Source organism: Pseudonaja textilis, chromosome Z (genome assembly GCF_049901715.1).
Source record: "Pseudonaja textilis isolate UNSWEBS1 chromosome Z, rPseTex1.2, whole genome shotgun sequence".
In the NCBI taxonomy this organism is placed as follows: domain Eukaryota; kingdom Metazoa; phylum Chordata; class Lepidosauria; order Squamata; family Elapidae; genus Pseudonaja; species Pseudonaja textilis.
Window position 1 is genome coordinate 84374865 of NC_142008.1, and position 20698 is coordinate 84395562.

At 39.0% G+C, this 20698-nt stretch overlaps 1 protein-coding gene across 5 annotated transcripts in view; it reads left to right on the forward strand.

Annotated features, from left to right (window-relative positions):
- Positions 1 to 986: 986 nt before the first annotated feature.
- Positions 987 to 20698, forward strand: part of LIMD2 (LIM domain containing 2) — a 45118-nt gene continuing 25406 nt past the window's right edge. For 2 of the 5 annotated variants that reach the window (XM_026717268.2, XM_087917355.1), the window contains exons 1-3: positions 987 to 1391; positions 13546 to 13668; positions 15376 to 15420. In XM_026717268.2, coding sequence (XP_026573053.1) covers positions 13627 to 13668; positions 15376 to 15420 — 87 coding nt within the window. In that variant the 5' untranslated portion in view covers positions 987 to 1391; positions 13546 to 13626. Of the gene's footprint in view, positions 1392 to 12726; positions 12863 to 13545; positions 13669 to 15375; positions 15421 to 20698 lie in introns of those variants that run through there. The other 3 variants (XM_087917353.1, XM_087917354.1, XM_026717267.2) reach the window with 2 other exon arrangements.

Consider the following 20698-nt stretch of genomic DNA (forward strand, 5'->3'; position numbering starts at 1 on the left):
AATACATCTTAAATTCTTATATTCAGTTAATATGATGGTAAATTTTGGAGAAATTACACAGGTATTCTCAAAGGTGCTTTTTCTAGTGGCAACTGGACTTTCTGTTTTTTCTCCAAAGACATTTCACTTCTTATCCAGGAAGCTTCTTCAGCTCTTCTCTTGGATAAGAAGCAAAATATCTTTAAAGAAAAACCAGAAAGTCCAGTTGACTCTTGAAAAAAGCACCTTTTTGGACAACCATGACAGGAATGACTGAGAATCTCCTTAGACATATACAGGTAGTCATTCTCTAAAGAATCACTTTTTCTCCTGGATTTCAGAGATGTTGGAAAGACTTGTATCATGCATTTTTACTTGTGTTGGTAAGTGATTTCTTTTGTAAATAACTGGATTTTTATAGACAGTAACACCGGGTTTTAAAAACAATACAGTAAAGGTGTTGGGCTAGGACCAGGAAGATCCTGATTTAAATTCTCCCTCAATCATAGAAGGTGATTGGGTTGTGGGGTGGGGAAAATCTTGGAAAAGGGTGTGCTAACTGCATGTATTTCTTTGAGCACCTGAAAAACATTAGTGAGAATATAAATCTAACAAAATAAATCAATGAGAAAAGGTCACAGGACAGTGATTAAAAGCCCCAAGTATCATGTCCAGAAACTGTAGGTGTGATCTTTCAGTGCTTGGAGCTTTAGGATCTGTTTGGAGACTACCAAAGGATGCACCTTTAGTGAGACCTATGGAAGGAGCAGCCACTGGATATTGTTAGTCAACAAATAAATCCTTTGAAATAACCTGTTCAGAGGGACTGAGACAGGCGATTTCAAAGCACTAAATGCCCACTGAAATCCTTGCTGGGCTTCTGCTCTTTGTTAGGGAGCTTTTCCAGGGAAGGACATCTGATTGGCCAGATTCGGAGCTGGACTTCAAGAACTTTTGACTGCCACCGCTGTTTCTCTGAGCGACATTTGATTTCCACGACAGGCTACTAAGGCGGTTGGTTGTCTATCGCGGGGATCCTGATCTGTCTCACACATATACACACTCAGACTTATCCACCGACCGCGTCCCCTTTGAAGCTCCGCGCCCTCGTCTTGGTGGGGGAAGAAGAAGGGAATAAGCAGCGGGGATTCATCGGAGCCTAAGGGGAGAGACAGAGGTGGGGAGAGAAAGAGCGAAGTAGGATGGGAAGCTCGAGGGGCTGAGAGATTGCTGCGCGCGCACTCGCACACAAAGGAGAGAAGGAGGAAACAAGCAGTGCCGCGCTTTGTGTGCTGAGGGGGGCGAAGCGCCGGGGTCTCCCACTTTCCTTGGAAGCAGTAGCGAGCAGAGGTGCGCCGAGAGATCGGCCTCGTTGGGACAGTTGGGGTCTCGGCGCGCAGCGACGCCCTTTGGTAAGTAGCGAATGTCCGATTACCGCGACCAGATGCTCTGGGCTGACGGGCGCGGCGGATGCAGAGAGGGCAAGATGCAAAAGAGGCCTTGTTTGGGGCTGGTGGGTCAGAAGGCTTGCCAGGTAGGCTCTAGGTTTCAGGATAGAGAGCGGACCCGCAACTTTGGCTTCGTTCGCCTGCTTGCGTGCACTGGCGCAAAGAGGTGTGCCTACTGGTGCGCTGTGGAGAAGGAGAAGGATGGGAGAGGTGCTAGGCTAAGAATAACTGTTGCATTTGTGCTTTCAAAGGGAAGAGATGGCGGCATTCCGGCTGCTGAGCCTTGCGCTTCTTGAATGACTTGTAAAGTGCTCGGTGCTGTGCAAAAACCCGACGTTCACCCTAAGATTTAGGGTCCAGAGGTCCTTATCTCAGGAAGCGAAGCGTCTAAGTCAGATGAATGACGGTGTGGATAACAGGGTGCACCACATCAAAAGTAGGTTCCTGGGCTTTCTGAGACTTGATCTCGTTAAATTTCTGCTTTGACTATACTTGAAGAAAAATCTCGGTGGGAATTTTGCTGTAGTTTGGTGATTCGGATACAGAATCTGCTCAGGCTTGTCTTGACTGCTACTATTTGGTTCTGAACTGGAATCCCTGCTTCCCAATTCAAGCCTAGGATGGGGGAATTTTCCTGTAAACACGGTACAATACATTGAAGCGCAAACTGGGCAGCCACATTTTATCCTGGTGTGTTGCACCTTCTTTTCCACTGGATTGATTTAGTAGTCAAAGAATATTTGTAAGTTTTCCCAACCACCACATTTTAAAAACACAGGTACACAAAAGAGATCAAGTAATGGAATCTAAGACCTAAGTCAAAATACAGGCGTTTAAAAATATATCCAAAAATCTGTTCAACTTCATACTATCTTTGAGGAGTCATATTGCAATTGGAATCTATGTAGAATTGCATTTCTATTTCAAATATGTTCTAATATGTACAAAGCCAATTTGATCTAGTAGTTACAGCACCAGGCTAGAAATCAGGAAACTGAGTTCCAGTCCTGCCTTAAGCATGAAAGCCAGCTAAATGACTTTGGAGCCTTCATTCTCTCTCAATCCAATCAATCTCAACCCCTAGAGCAATGGTTCTCAACCTTTTCTTCACCAAAGAGCCCCTTTAAATATATTTTGTGACCACAGACCATGGATCCCAATCATAATATGTTTTTCAAGCCTTCACAGATCCCCTGTGATGTCATTGCCTCCCCCCCATCCATGAACCATAGATTGAGAACCATTGCCCTAGTGAATTCCCTTGTTTCCTAGAGAGCATGGGAGCAAATCCACACTCACTAGGGTTGATGGCATTACCTAGCTGGGTAATGAAACATCTGCAAGCAAACAACCAAGTTTAGAGAACACCAAAGACTCTATAATAAGTGTTTTTCTTTCTGACAAGAAGGACAACAAAGAATTGAATGTAGAGGAAAGCAAATGAAAAAAAAATATGCTGACAGTTTTCAATATTTAACATAAATAACTTGATTAATCAGAGGCAATAAGCAAAATTTTTAATTTTTAACAAATTAGCAGAGAAATAGTCTAACTATAAAATTAGTTTATAACTTACTTAGTTATAAATAACTTACAGAGAGATGATGTTACAGGATCCTAAAAAGATTTAGCTGCAAAAATATTTGGAAGTCAACTCTGTTTTCAAAAAAATCAAGGAAGAATTTAAAATACATGCTAGTGTATACATAATCTACTTTAGAATAAATGGTTCTGCAAAAGTATTATAGGAAATTGGGAAAACTCATGCGATAACACAGTTGTAATTAAAGGACAGTGTTAATGCTTAGAAGTACTAACTTTTTTCTCTATGACATAATATTCCAAAGATTGTAGAATAAATGACTCTCATGTCTGAGGCTATGAATGGAATTCTGGAATTTAGCATTAGTGAGTTTAATTCTAATGAAAATCTGAAATGTTGCTCTCTTCGCTGGCTCCATTGGGATGTTGGGCAACATTATGGGAATCCGTGGAAGAGGGAGGGAGAACCAATGATGTCATATGTCATTATGTAAGCCCCATCCCATCAGCTATCAGGGTGCAATAACATAATCACAATAGTTATGACAATGGTAATTTGAATATCATCGTGATTGGTACAGTTGCTGATGAAGCCAATTAAGTTGCTCTGACTTATCTTTGGGTATTGCTTTTTTAGCAGGGAAGAGATAATTATTTAGATTATATAATAACCAAATGGCCTGAATCCTTAGTGGAAACAAAGAACAGGTTCGTTCATTTGTGAATTTTATTTAGGTGAGGCATGCCTATTTCAGTTACATTTAAGTGGCTTTTTTATTTGTCAGAGATTAAGAATATGTGAAACAGTTCTAATGAAGAAAATTCAAATTCTCTGTTGACAATAAAAGTGAAAAAATAAACAAAACAGCCGTTTCTCTCCAGTAATTGTTTCTTCTAGGAGAATGCACTTTAGTAGAAGTATCTTTAGTGAGATATTTCTTCTGCTCCCTTGTAATATAGTCCAGCTTTTTGTTGCTTCTGAATTTGTTTGGTACATTGCTTGTAACATTTATTTGGAGTTGTAACCCTTTACTTCTAAATATTTTTATCTTTTCAGGCAAATTGAATAAATGGCTAGAGAGTTAGAATAATAGCTTTTGGGCAACTTATCATATAACAGCTAAGCTCTCATTTCCTCTTTAGCCTTTCATTGGCCAAACAATGGTCCTCTGTCAAAAATTGACTAGAAAAGTGATTCCTGCCAAAGAGATTGTCTCAGGGGTAACAGGGTCCTTGTGAAAGGTCAGCTTTCACTTCAGTCAAGTTTTAGCTTGGAAAGTCACCCCGGACTCAAGTCACTAGAGAGATACCATGTCATGAATGTTCACAGGGAAAAATGGTTTGCTAAGCATTGTAATCTATTCAGCAATGTGTCTGCAGTGGTATTGATGGTCACTGTGTGACAGCTCATCTTATAAATTATTGAAGTAGTTACCATATATAATTTTGGATAGGCTTATCTGCAGATAAATTAGCCCTCAAAACTTCAACCAAAATACCATGAAAAATATACCTCCTGTGGATAAACTGAACCTTTAATTTTTAGGTATAGCGATGGGTGAGAAACTGTAAATTGTTACAACATAATTTATAAAACCACATAATTTTAAGGCTGGGATGGGCTTTACAAAAAACCTGAACTTTGGTCTACAGATAACTTGAACCCAATTTTGTGTGTGTATTTTTGAACTAATTTTTTTCTGGCTTATCTGTGAGTATATTCAATACAGTATTGTTGTATGAACTAGTCCACAACACCCCTAGTTATACAACTGGGAGTATTGTAAACCTATACATGATAAGAGTGCTAGATTAGAGAATTCAGCTAGTATAATTCTTGTTCTCAGGAACACAATCTGTATTTAAGCTGTTTCATAGTACTATGTGCTAGAGGCAAAGAGAAACCCTTGCAGAAAGCATAAAACGAATCTTCGCTAGTGAGGAACAGAAAGTCTTTGGGTTATCAAGTATCTATCTCAAATGTAATAGGAACTTGAAATTTTGTACCTTCTGTTCCAGAAAAACTGTGATAATGAAGTTGTTATCTCTTCTTACTTAATGGAGAAAAGAGAAAATAAAAGTGGCTAATAGTAGCCCACATTTTCATAAAGATCATTCATTTAGTGACCATAGTTGGAACTGGCAACTCAGTTGTTAAGCAATTGCTAAGTGAAACTGTGATTGCTTATGAATTTATTTCAACTTTCTTTTGCTTTACACACCTGCAGGTAGTAAATATAAGGATTTGCTGCAAAGTTACTTTTTCATCACCATTATAACTGCGAACACTCATTGTATAAGGCAGTCCCTAAATGAGGACTACCTATATAATTCCTTTAATAATAAAATCTGGATTCTGATACTTTCATTTTACAATGAAAGCTAGGACTTCAAAGAGTTCAACAGAAAATGAATAATTTTCTTATAAAGAGGAAAAGCTTCAATCACTATTATCAAAATTGAGTGCATTTATATCTGGTGCTAAAGACACATATGATAGTGAACAGACACTTCTTTTAATGAAAACCTCATTCAGACTATCCCCAATTATATAAATTGGAGAGTCCAATCTGAAATTCAAGCATATTAAATGAAAGTGAAGTATCTCTCTGCACACACACACACACACACACGCACACACACAAACACGTACAAAAATACAAACAAATAGCTACCAGTTTGCCAAAATTCTCAGTAAACCCTAATTTGAGAAAAATTGACATTCAGGAACAGATCATGGAAAAAATACCATTTGTCCACATACTATTATAGATGAAATTGTTGCCAGTTGCTACAAAATTTAGTGGTTATAAATCTAAAATCTGGAAAAGAGCAATTAAACTAAAAACTCTTATCTAATTATCTTATATGTAAGACTGAAAAAAAAGAAAAGAAAAACTACCCTTTGAGCTGAACAACACAAATGTTTTTAAGTTCTTGATAACTATGTATGTAATTGATTCCTAGGAAGTCCACAATAGCAGTTAATGAGGTGATCCAAACTCTGGAAGTTTTAAGTCAATGTGAATTCTGCAATGCATGTTAAAAAGGAGTAGGCAGTTACCTTGTTGTGCCCATAATTTTGACATCAGTGGGTGTCATTGTTTGGGTTCCATACCATACAAAAGAGAAGAAGGTCAAGAATATGAGCTAGACCCAGAAGAACAGAACAGACAATATCAAAGACATATTATAATAACATCAAATAGCAATGGTTAAGAAGAACAAGGGTAATTCAGGCCTACTTACTTGGGGATGCTACTTACATTTATATACCACTAATAGTATCCAAATGAAAACCATCTGAAAAGAGGAGTTCAGCTTAACTATTAGCCTTTGGAAAGGACAAAGTCAGGGAACAAACTCTACAACACCTAGCTGAACTTTATTGTTGCAGGATACATCCCTACACTTTCGAGATGTATGCAATGAAATTTCATTTTAATGTATGCTGGTTTGTGCTGTCCAGCCAGTGTATGGGAATTAGATAGTTAGGTAGCAATTGTGAGCTGTCCCCTTCAGGTATCCTGGGAAATGTAGTCCATATCACGTGATCACATCTGTAATCCTGATTGGTCACTAAATTGACCCTTGAGGGGTCGGGGGAGGTTTTCCTCACTCTTGGCTGAACTCATGGTAACTCTTCTACTTCTATTGCTACAACATGAGGGAAAAAGGATAGAAAATAAATCATCTTTTTACTAAGTTGGGACTTGAAGAAAGACCTCTTCACCTTCAAAACCCCAGCCCTAAAGACCAGCTTCACGAGGAGAGGGGTATTGTCCACAGTTAACAGCCTGTTCGATCCTCTAGGGTTTGCAGCTCCTGTTACCATTCAAGGCAGAATCCTACGCGCACACTCTCCAAAAACATCAAAGACTGCTCCCACCAGATCAGAAGCAAGAATGGGAATCATGGTGCAACTCTCTCTGCTGTCTCCAAGATGTTCACCTATATCGCACGTATGTTCCCATCTCACCCTCCACGGCACACAGAAAGGAACTACATGTTTTTTCAGATGCCTCAACAGAGGCAGTAGCCTCCGTGGCATACCTCAAAGTCTACGGCAGGGAGAGCAACGTATATGTCGGATTCATCATGGGAAAGGCAAAACTAGTACCGCAAAAAGGTCAAACTATATCACGACTGGAACTTTGCAGAGCTGCGCTGGCAGCAGAACTATCAGACAAAATAACAAATGATAGATGATAGATCTTCCCTTAGAACCCACCATAACAAAGATGATAGATCTTCCCTTAGAACCCACCACCTTCTATACAGACAGCAGTGTGGTACTGGGTTATATCTATAACGAGAGTAGATGCTTCTACGTCTATGTGAGTAACAGAGTTGAGTGGATCAGAAGATCTTCTAAACCAGCACAGTGGTGGTATGTTCCAACAGATCAGAACCCTACAGATCATGTGACAAGGTCTATTCCTGCATCCCAGTTGTCAACTTCTACCTGGCTCAGAGGGCCCGAGTTCTTGTGGCGTACAGACACCTTGGAGCTGGAAAAACCCAATTTGTATGAAATCCTAGATCCAGATAATGATGGCGACATTCGACCCCTAGTCAAGAAGGTAGAACCAGTCGTCCCTCAGGTCGTCTTCCTAGCAACGACTTCCAACATGAGAAGATAGGTCCCTTAAAACCTGCTTGCTTTGAATGCTTCTCCCGATGGAAACCTCTCGTACTGGGAATAACTGTGCTCGTCCGCACAGTTGTCCATCTCCTCAGTCATCGGAAAGGCTTCAAATCATACTTCCCAGACCACTGTACTCATGTTGAGAGACGAATATTTAGAAGTGTGCAACAAGATGCGTATCCATCGGAATACAGATGCCTGAGTGCAGGGAAGCCCATACCACAATCCAGCCCACTTCTGAGACTGAACCCTTACCTCGATGAACAGGAAGTACTGCGAGTAGGAGGTCGCCTACACAAAGCAGAAATGGACTCACCCAGCAAGCACCCCATCATCCTTCTTGCTAACCATCATGTAACGAGCCTGTTAGTACAACACCACCATGAACTAATCCATCATCAAGGTCACCACTTCACAGGAAGGTGCCCTCAGAGCAAGTGGACTCTGGATCGTAGGCACCAAAAGATGTATTTCAACTGTTCTGCAGTCTTGCTTCCATTATTGCAAGCAACGAGGCCAGACTCGACATCAGATGATGGCTGACCTACCACCCAAGCACCTGAGCTCCGAACCACCAGTCCGGTCACCAACCTTGTGCTACTGCAGAGAAGGGCTGAACTTGAAATTTGAACCTCAAGCTTTGCATGCTTTGCTTTGTTTGATGCTTTATTAATGTTTACTGTTTCTCTCAGTTATATAGCTAACTGTTTATCTTAGTTATATAGTTATTTGCTATTCAGTTAGTATTACTGTCTACTGCTTATCTTGGTTTATAGTTAATTTTTTTTTCCTCTTCTTTTAATAGTGGAATTTACAATACCAGGCGGGAAGTGTGTTCCAGCCAGTGTATGGGAATTGGATAGTTAGGTAGCAATTGTGAGCTGTCCCCTTAAGGGAATGCATCATGGTAACTGTAGTTAAGGTAGCCTGGAAAATGTAGTCCATATCATGTGACCACATCTGTAATCCTGATTGGTCACTAAATTGACCCTTGAGGGGTTGGGGGAGGTTTTCCTTACTCTTGGCTGAACTCATGGACTCGTGGTAACTCTTCTATCGCTACAACATGAGGGAAAAAGGATAGAAGATAAATCATAAACCCACAAGACAGATATGCAAAGGATTGGTCATTAAAGAAGAACTTCATCACAAATGCGAGTTATGAGGATACCTGATGAACCAATAAAAGTACTTTGTTATGGATATTTTGTGGAGTTATCTATCTGCATCTGTACAGGATACAGAATATGTACACTGCTCAAAAAAATAAAGGGAACACAAAAATAAGACATCCTAGATATGAATGAATGAAATATTCTTATTAAATACTTTGTTCATTACATAGTTGAATGTGCTGACAACAAACTCACATAAAAATTATCAATGGATATCAAATTTAGCAGCCCATGGAGGTCTGGATTTGGAGTTACACTCAAAATTAAAGTGGAAAAAAACACTACAGGCTGATCCAACTTTGATGTAATGTCCTTAAAACAAGTCAAAATGAGGCTCAGGAGTGTGTGTGGCCTCCACATGCCTGTATGACCTCTCTACAATGCCTGGGCATGCTCCCGATGAGGTGGCGGATGGTCTCCTGAGGGATCTCCTCCCATACCTGGACTAAAGCATCCCCCAACTCCTGGACAGTCTGTGGTGCAACATGGCATTGATGGATAGAGTAAGACATGATGTCCCAGATGTGCTCAATTGGATTCAGGTCTGGGGAATGGGTGGGCCAGTCCATAGCTTCAATGCCTTTGTCTTGCAAGAACTGCTGACACACTCCAGCCACATGAGGTCTAGCATTGTCTTGCATTAGGAGGAACCCAGGGCCAACTGCACCAGCATATGGTCTCACAAGGGGTCTGAGGATCTCATCTCGGTACCTAATGGCAGTCAGGCTACCTCTGGCGAGCACGGAGGGCTGTGCGGCCCCCTAAAGAAATGCCACCCCACACCATGAGTGACCCACTGCCAAACTGGTCATGCTGGAGGATGTTTCAGGCAGCAGAACGTTCTCCACGGCATCTCCAGACCCTGTCACGTCTGTCACATGTGCTCAGTGTGAACCTGCTTTCATCTGTAAAGAGCACAGGGCGCCAGTGGTGAATTTGCCAATCTTGGTTTTCTCTGGCAAATGCCAAATGTCCTGCACGGTTGGGCTGTAAGCACAAACCCCACCTGTGGACGTCAGGCCCTCATACCACCCTCATGGAGTCTCTTTTCTGACCGTTTGAGCAGCCATATGCACATTTGTGGCCCTCTGGAGGTCATTTTGCAGGGCTCTGGCAGTGCTCCTCCTATCCCTCCTTGCACAAAGGCAGAGGTAGAGGTCCTGATGCTGGGTTGTTGCCCTCCTACAGCCTCCTCGATGTCTCCTGATGTACTGGCCTGTTTCCTAGTAGTGCCTTCATGCTCTGGACACTATGCTGACAGACACAACAAACCTTCTTGCCACAGCTCGCGTTGGTGTGCCATCCTGGATGAGCTGCACTACCTGAGCCACTTGTGTGGGTTGTAGACTCCGTCTCATGCTACCACTAGAGTGAAAACACCGCCAGCATTCAAAAGTGACCAAATCATCAGCCAGAAAGCATAGGAACTGAGAAATGGTCTGTGGTCACCACCTGCAGAACCACTCCTTTCTTGGGGATGTCTTGCTAACTGCCTATGCTTTCCACCTGTTGTCTATTCCATTTGCACAACAGCATGTGAAATTGATTGTCAATCAGTGTTGCTACCTAAGTGGACAGTTTGATTTCACAGAAGTGTGATTGACTTGGAGTTACATTGTGTTGTTTAAGTGTTCCTTTTATTTTTTTGAGCAGTGTATATTCAAAGTGAAATAATGTTATTCTAAGTTTAAATCTTCTCTACATTAACATCAGGTTTTGTGTTTTTATCATTAGTTGAGAAACTCAACATAAAATGAGAATATACAATCCAGGCCCTCCAGAGGCACTTAGACACAACTGCTGTCATCATTTGTTATAACTCCATACGAAGAAAAATGTTACGGCAACTAATCCAGTTCATTTCACCACTGGACTTCTCAATTACCCATTCCCCAGGACAATGAGAATAAGCCTAGAATCCTATGGGATAGCTCTTATTACTCCACTGAGGGAAGTAATGGCATAATAAGGGTGCTGACAGAGATATTTGAGTGATGAGGTAAAAACAGTAGCCTATGGAGGTAAACACAGATAGTTTATAGTATGTGTTTCTAAAAGTGGCCAATATAAATTTACTAGCATTTTTGTAAAATTACTACATCTGTATTTAACATCTGTATTTAAGGGACTTTGGAGGTCTTCTAGTCCAACCCCTGCTCAAGCAGGAAACCTTATAACATCAGACAAATCAGACAAAGCTCAATCTCTTCTTAAAAGCCTCCAGTGTTGGAACATGCACAACTTCTGGAGGCAACTTATTCTGCTGGTAAATTGTTCCAACTGTCAGGAAATTTCTCCTTAGTTCTAAGTTGCTTCTCTCCTTGATTAGTTTCCACCCATTGTTTCTTGTCCTGCCCTCAGGTGCTTTGGAGAATAGCTTGACTCCCACTTCTTTGTGGCAACCCCTGAGATATTGTAACACTGCTATCATGTCTCTCCTAGTCCTTCATTTCATTAAGCATGTCCAGTTCCTGCCACTATTCTTAGCTTCCAATTCTCTATTCATCTTTGTTGCTCTTCTCTAGAGTCTCAACATCTAATATGTTAAACAAAATACTAAATTCAAAATGTATTTGATTTTTATTGAATTCCCTTTCCTATATATGTAGAACCAAATTGTATTCATCCATTAATATCTGTTGTGCTAACAATATAGTATGCCTGGATTTTGACCAGTATTTCTGTATCTTTCTACCTTTATCCTAGTTATGGTTAAAGTAGAATTTAGTTAGATTTAGTGAAAGAAGCCCTTGGTATCCAAAATATATAATACTAATTGTTTTTGGGTAGAGAGATGGACAACATATAAATGTAATAAATAAATGTACCTTTTTAATATAATAAAGCAACAGAGGTGAGTTTAGAACCAGTGCCTGCTTGTTGTACTGTATTCTTTAATTGTTTTATGACTCCTTTCCCACTCTTACCTCAGTTTTCTTGCCTCTCTGCCATGTCTGAATGTGTGGTTTGTTTGTTTATTGATAATGTGCTGACATACACCTTTCTGATATTAGAAGGAGTTGGTCAGCACCTTTTTAAACTAATATATTTTAATAAAAGACATAAGCTTTTGTGAGCTGCACTGTACTTCATCAGATGAATAAAGTAATTGAACTGATATAGGAGTTAAATTGGGATGAGATGGAGAGAGAAAGGAGGGAAAGACAAGTTGGTTATGCAATCTCTTGTCAATCAACAATTATAATGGGTTAAAAACTGATTGTGGATTTGAGTTGTTGTTTGAGTTTAGCAATTTCTTGTTCAACAATGGACATGAAGTCTAGTTTTTCCAAAACAGTATGTTGAGATTCATTATATACAACATATTGGAAGACAGGATTGCTTTATACTAATGTGTCCTTGTTTTGCCCCATATCTACACCAAGAGCACCATCATACATCCCAACAAAAATATATACAAGATTAGAAAGACCTTTAAATGCTTTTTGTCCAAGGTGATATAAATCAGTTGCAAGCAGCACATTTCTGGATTCTATGTTGGACAAACTTTGTTCTACATTGTACTACGACAAACTTTGCACAAAAGAATTAATGGGGACAAATTTGACATCTGGACTCAAAACAAGGACAAAGTAGCATCAAATCATTTCAACTTCCCAATACACTTCTCTAGCAGACCTCAAGTGATTGTTTAAAACAAAATTATTATTTTGCCCTATTTTAGAAGGCCTAATTCTTGATGCACTGTCAATTTTCAAAATAGTTTTTTTTAATGGTAGTGTCAGTGGCCAAATAACTTGCAGTGGCTGCCTTGGTGTGAATTCAGGCATGTCAAATTGGGGAGGACTTTTTGCCCTTTGCTTATATGGTTCTAGTATCTAAACTGAAAATTTTAACCCTCTTATGGGTACCTGGCATGTCCTTAAATGGAGAAAGCAGGAAATAACAAGCTAACCACAAACGGAACGGAAGGGAAATGAATCAGGTTCATTTCTTAAGAAGCACACAGGCTTTGCAGAACCAAGAGGCACGAATGTTCTAGCAACTGTAAATGTACATGAACAGGAGAGATTCAAATGGCAGTGAAGACACAAACAAACTGAAACTGGGTAGGAGAATCCAATCATTTTGTTTTTCTGGGCTGAAAGAAGGAAAGCTTAGGGGATAATTGTTTATGGAGGTTCTTGGTCATCCTGGTCATTGTTGTCTCAAAGGTGCCTTTTCAAGGGGCAACTGGACTTTCTTGTTTTCTTCGAAGATGTTTTGCTTCTCATTCAAGAAGCTTCTTCAACTCTGATCTTTAGGGGAAAATGTGAATCTTTCTAATTACACACATACAACTCCCCCGCCCCTGCATACATACATATCTCACATATTAGAGATTTAAAGAATATAGGTACATTAATTTATTTTGTTAAGTAATATTGATTATTAAGTTATATTGATAGCTACTATTTCAAGAATAGTTGAAATATATTGTAAAATATATTGATTAATGAAAGTATTAAAATAGATAAACTACATACTAATAATGTAAATATGTTTATGTTCATATATTTGCAAATATGCTAAAAATAATACCATTTTAACACAATTCTACTATCTATGAGATTGAACTCAGAATTGTTTTTTTATCTCTTGATCTGTAATCAGTCTGAAAGGGAAATGATGTACAATAAAATAGAGCGTGTGCAGTATTTGTGCACGCTGTTTCGGTCATCTGGAATTTACATTTCAGAAAGGGGAGAAATATTCTAGTATAGAAGACTTAATTTTTCCCTTTTCTCCTCAGGTATAAGCCATATCGACATTGAAGAATTAGCAAGCCCAAACAAGTGAAGATATATACCTGTGTGGGTGAGAATATAGCATTATGTTCCAAGCTAAGGGACCGTCCAGTACAGCCTCTTCTAATGTACGTACAGAAATCAGTATCTTTAAATTAACGAGTTACTGCTACTTCATAGGGAGTAAACGGAAAATAATATTGTTTGTACATTGCACCATCATAATTTGTTTAAACCATGCTTTTCAGACAGGATAATTAATGGCTGGGATTACATGTAGCAATACGTTGCAATGCTATTGATGTACTTTTGACTTAGCACTTATATGTGACCCAAGCAAACTTATGTTACTTTTATCTGGGTGATGATATTAGTTATGCAGATAACAAACTTCTCTTGCTACTTTAAATAACAACATGTTCATCATGGCAGAAAGCTTAATGTATAGTGTCTATTGAAGAAAATACTTTTCTTATTGGGAGGAATATATTGGGAGGAAAAAAATTACAGGATCCAATCTGGGCTGGTCACTTGGACTAGAAGTTTTTGTCTTCTGAGTTTTCAGACTCATGCAAGAGCCCATCAGCAGGGAACTTCTCTCTAGCAGAATGTGTGCTGTTCTGTATGTGATATTTATAACGCCTGTTGTAAGTGGCTTTTTACACGTTGATTGGAGTGTACTGACTGCCTGGCTTTTAGATCATTAGCTGTCATTTGTTTGTGCTGCCCAGCCCTCGCCTTCTAAGTACTTGATAGACTGGTGGTAAATCAGCAGTCCTGTTGACTGACAAGGGGCCTGTTTCTCAAACTTCAATCACTTCCCTGGCTGTTTATGAGCCTGCTCATCCAACAATCTCAGTAGCTGCAAAATTGAATGCCTGTCCTTTTTCATTGCAATTTAAGGCTACCAGTGAGTCTCCTCATCTGACCCCTTGCTTGTGTTCTTGCAATCTGGCAGTTAGCTTCCTCCCTGTCTGTCCTACATAGTCACATGGGCAGTCCATGCAGGGGATTTGGTAGCTTACATTGGAAGTACATCCCACCTCCAAGTGATCTTTACAGTGCATAATATGTCCACTTATGATAGCGTCTGGGCGGTGTGCAATGCCCACTTGCAGATCTTGGAAACCGCATTCTACAGCTTCCAAAATGCTTTTTGATGTATGGCAAGGTATGCCAAGTGATTGGTCTTATACATTGTTTCTCCCTTTTTCTCCCCATCATGTTGGGTAGATATCTTGTGACAAAGGATTGTAGGTACACATTCTGCTTGAATTGTTAATGTAGGTACCTATTCTCCAGCTATTTGTCTTGCTGGGTACTGCAGTGGGATCTCACCCTGACATATAGGATTCTGATTAAACTCTTTTTGTGTGACCATCCTCTGCCACACAAAAAGAGATGCATCAGAACACAATACAGAATATATCACAAGGGATTGTATCTATTTCATTCTATTTATTTTGCTGAGATATTTGTAAACAATTTATTTGAAGATAATATGATTATATAGATTCACCTGAAAATGTTCTTCCACATTGTAACTTGTGGATATAACAGGTTTTTTTTCCCTATTTCTTTTTTTCACATTTTATAAAGCCATTGAATGTCTGTTTGAAGAATGTCTCTGAACCTTTTTTTGCGTTATTGTTGTTCTTGTTTAATTAACAACATTCAAACAACTAAAGAAAGAGTTCAAGAAAAGTACTAGCTTGCTAATTTTTATCAGTAAATATAATACAAATAAACTGCAGTTTGTATTCAAATCAATAAATAAGAATTGCCATGCAAGAAGAACATTAATTTTTATTTTCCTTTTCCCTCCTTTTTTTTAGGAAGCAAAGAGCAACATGGGGACATCTATTGTACAGAGATCCAAGGTATTTATCACTCTTTTTTCTTCTTTCTGGCTTCTGTTACTTCAAAAAGTTGTGACTATAGGTAATCCCTGGGTTACAAGCATTCCCTTAGTGAATATTTGAAGTTACGTTATCAGCACCCCCTAGTGTTTACGAAGTCCCAAAACTACAAATCTTGTGACACCATAGTAATTGTTTGCCCTACAGAGAACTGTCCTGCACTTTGTCAGCCCAAATGAAGGTTCAGAGGGGCAAACCTGTCCCCCTGACATTGGCCCTCTTCTCTGATACTCCATTTAGGCTTGTGCAGGCCTTACCCAGAAGTTTGCCAGTCAAAATGGAGCTCTATTTCAGCCTGCAATTCTGTTCGGCAAGACCTGCGCAGGCCTAAATGGAGATTTGTTTTGGCCAGCAAACTCCTGGGCAAAGCCTGCACAGGCCTAAATGGAGCATCAGATAGGCACACGCAGCTGAGAGCCTGGAGAAGAGATAGCTTGCTAGATCTTCACATGGTAAGTGACCTGGCATGGCAGGTTGGGTGGAGGGGGGAAAGCAATTGTGGGGAGCATGAGGTATTTCAGTGGGTTGAGGAAGCCTTGAGTAGTCTTAAGCAGGTGGCCTGTTCCATTGATAAGTCCTCCCATGGCCTTCCCACCTTAAAATAACTCATGGGCACTTAATGAGCCACGCATTCAATTAGCGAATGTGTGCGCGAAAGGAGGGAGTGATTATGTTGAAGATATGAGATTCACTCTCACGAATCCTCAGGTTATGAATGGAATGGGCAGGCTCATTACATTAGTAACTCACGGACTACCTATATAAAATAAATAATCTAATGATGGGTTTGAACAATTTCTATCTTTGTTGATAGGAATGACCCTATTATCTCTCAAATATAAAATTAGTCAGTTGCTTTTATAGTAAACTTAATCCAAAAGATAGGTTGAAGACTTGTCAAGTTGAAATTGTCTAGATAATAAGACAAACAGTAGCAGTAGCAATAGCACTTAGACTTAAACACCGCTTCACTGTGCTTTCCAGCCCGCTCTAAGTAGTTTACAGAGTCAACATATTGCCCCCAACAATCTGGGTCCTCATTTTACCGACCTTGGAAAGATGAAAGGTGGAGTCAACTTTGAGCCTGGTGAGATTTGAACTGCCCAATTGCAGTCAGCAGATGTATGACACTCTAACCACAGCACCAGTGCGGTTCTTGCACCAATACCAATTCTTCACTCAAGGATGCATTCTCACCTTTAATCTGCCTTTAATCAGCTTCCTGTTATTTCCCTAGCAGTTTTTATTAACCAGAAAGAATAAGAGATCCAGGTAATATGTGGTAGAGTTGATATTGTAAAGATGGTCCACTTCCTCAGGACTAGCAGATTCATCCCAGATTACAGGTGACTTATAATAGTTCCTTTAGTGATCTTTCAAAATAACAACAGCCCTGAAAAAGTGACTTATGACCATTTTTCACACTTATAACTGTTGCAGTATCACCATGATCAGGTAATCAAAATTCAGATACTTGGCAACTGACTCATAAACTCATAAGTATAATGATGATCACAGCATCCTGGGATCATGTGATCACCTTTTGTGAATTTCTGGCAAGCATAGTCGATGGGGAAGCCAGATGCACTAACTTAACAACTGTGGCAAGAAAGATTGTAAAATGGGGCAAAACTCACTTAACAAATGTTTTACTTAACAACAGAACTTTTAGGTTCAATTGTTATAAGTCAAGGACTACCTGTAGTCTGCAAGATGTAAGTTTGTTACCTCTATAGCAGGGGTGTCAAATTCAATTTCATCGAGGGCTGCATGAGGGCTGTTGTTGACCTCGGGGTGGGGTGGGAGGCATGGCTGACTGGCTGGACGTGTCTGAGTAGGTAGGCATGGCCAGTTTGATGCTATTCCCCACATTGCTAGCATGTTTCCTCTTTGCATTGAATAGACTGGGCCAAAGCCACGCTGGCCTAATTGGGAAGACCAGACCGAAGCTACATTGGCCTGATCTTTCCTCTTCTCACCAGGTACACTGGGCCGAAGCTTCGCTGGCCTGATCTTTCCTCTCTGCACTAGGCAGAAGCAATGCAAGTAGACCAGGCCAAAGCGATGCAGATAGACCAGGATGGCCCCACAGGCCTGATCCAACCACATCGTGGGCTGGATCTGGCCCGTGAGCCTTGAGTTTGACACCCCTGCTCTAAAGGATCTGCTCAAATAACATCTATTTGTGAGAGAATCTAAACAATTTTTTCCTCTAGAAAAATTCTTCAGAGTGACTTAGTAAATGAGTTTCTGACCTATCCTTCCCTAAAGTGTTTCTCTGAATAGGTCAATGGTCAACATTCTAGAATGTAATAAGAGGAGAGAAGTCTTGTTCTTGCCACCATGGCATAAATTCAAACAAATGCTTTTAATTACTGTTAAGGTAGACTTATTGCAGGGATCTGTTACTTAAGCTCCCAGAGATCCTCAGTACGTAAAGAAAATATTTACCAGTTGGCATCACAGCAGGACGGATATAGGAAAGCGGAGCTCCGTGGAGCTCTGCAAAACCCAGCAGATGTCTGCTTGCCAGGAGACCCTATGGGGGTCAAAGCCACCCTAGAGGGGTGGTGAAGAAAGGATGGACACTTTGTAGATTGCAAGGATACAGCAATTTCCTCGCTTGATCCAAAGAAACCCTCTTGATCAACAGCAGAGATGACAGCCATTTTGGCAAGACCAAAGCTATGACTACTGGGACAAGAAGATTATGAGCCGGAGAGGATTGTAGCAAAGGATTGGAACTGAATGAGACAACTTTAAAACTTCAAAACGCTAAGAAAGCGGCAATCTAACACACGAAGAAAGATTATAGATCCAAAAGTGAAACAAACTTTTAGTGGAAGTCTATGAAGCTTTAAATATAGAAAGTCTGGACTGGAACTTGTAGTAGTCTGAAAACTGACTTCATTTGTGGATAACACTGATTATTGGAAAAAATCATATAAGGAAAAAGGATTTTTTTCCTCTCTCCTGTTCCATCTTTGCTTTGTTTTAATGCTGGAAGTAGAGTGGGGGCACCACGTACTGGTGAAAGAAGATATACTAGTACATGGGTGGGAAAAAACCTTGGCAAGTGAGGATTGATTGATAACAGAAGAAAAATAAGCAGGAGGAGACATGAAATAGTGAAAGACAAACAACACCTGAAAGTCTCTTTCTTTTAATTCCATATCAACTGGCATTTTGGTTGCTTTAAAGTATTTAGTGAGTCTTTGAAGATTTTTAATGCAAGGTGGACTATAATTAACAAAAAGCATCCTTGAAACTGAGCACTTGATTCTGTGGTTTAAAGAGATTTTGAGAAATCTGGTGAGCCAATCTGGATTATTAATACTATTTGATAGAACACTCTATGAGGCAAAAGAAGAAAAATTAAACCGGATTTAAAAGTTTGGATAATTTTGAGGGTGCAAATTGGAAAATTTTAAGGACTATAAATTGTGGGGATTTTGATGAATAGCCTCGGGAATGAGTAAATTTATATTGTTTTGTTTTCCTAGTATGTTTTTTTAAATTTTTATTGGTTTTTAAGATGAACATAGACAAACAAAACATAAAAACTTCAAGACATCTTCCATATATATACATACAGTGTGCCAGTTGGTTTACAAATTGTTTTGTGCTTCCATTTCATAGTCTTCAATTACAATTACATTGTATATATTCTCATATTTTCAATCAAGTATTAAATACATTAATATCATTGTTAATCAATCATTTGACTATACTTTTATTCATTCGTTTTACGAAATAATCATATTTTACTTAATTTGTTTTATGACAGTTCATATTATCATCTCAAATCTATCCTACAATCATTTTGTAGATATAATAAGAAAACAATACATCTTTATATATTTATTATTTTCTAAGAATCTACATATTTCATTCCCATGTTTTATTGTCTAACCATTGATAGAATAGATCCCAAATTTTATAAAATTGTTTATCATCTTGTTCTCTGATTTCAAATGTCAATCTACTCATTTCAGCACATTCCAATATTTTTTTAATGATTTCTTCCTGTGATGGTATATGATTTCTTCCTGTGATGGTATATTTTTCCAGTTTTTAGCAAATACAATCCTAGCCGCTGTTAATACATTTACAATCAGGTATTTCAATTCTTTACTATATATTTCAGGTAAAATTCCCAATAAAAATATCTCTGGTTTCAAATCAACATGCTTTTTTGTCATTTTTTCCAACCACGTGTGGATTTTAGGCCAATATTTTTTAGCATCTGCACAATCCACCACATATGGTAATATGAGCCAGGTGTCTGATGACATTTCCAACATTTTTCAGATTTGTTCTTGAACATTCTTGCTATTCTTGTCGGGGGAAAATGCCACCTATAAAACATCTTATACAATAAGTCAATAGCCAGACTGGAATTTTCAAATAACATTGTCTTTTAGTCTTCTCCCAGTTTAACTATAGACTCCTATATATAATGTCTTCTAAAATACCCCTGTGTTTTAGTGCCTTTATACCATAGAAAAGCATGTCACCACAACAACAGATCACGTCCTTCTCATATCAACAATCTAGTATTTCTTAATGTTATCCATTCCTTAACCCACATCAAATTTGTTGCTTGGTAATACAACTCCCAATTAGGCAAACCAAATCCTCCTCTTATTCTAGCATCTTGCGAAAGTTTTAACTTTATTCTCGCTTTCTTACCTTGCATATATGTTTCAACACAATTTTATTTAAATCTTCAAAGTAATCTTTTCCAAGCCTAACTGGAATTGTTTGGAACAAGTATAAAATTCTGGGTAATATATTCATCTTGATTGTTGATATTCTCCCTATTAATGACAGTTGTAAATTCTCCGATTTCGCCAAATCTAGCGCTATCTGCTGCTTAAGTTTGATATAATTATTCTCTTTTAGTGTACTGCATCTTGCTGTCAAATATATCCCCAAGTACTTGATCTTATTCGTGACCTGAATTTTCAATAGATCTGCCAGTTCTTCCTTTTGTCTTGATAGCATATTCTTTGTCAAGATCTTTGTCTTATCTTTATTTTCAAACCAGACACCTTTCCATATGCCTCTATCTTTTCTATCAATTTTAATGCTGTTTCTAGTGGGTCTTCTAAAATGAAAACCAGATCATCTGCGAATGCTTACAACTTAAATTCTTCCTTTTTAATTTTCATCCCTTTTATATCCTTTTCTTCTCTAATATTTCTGTTTAGCACTTCCAAGGTTAACACAAACAACA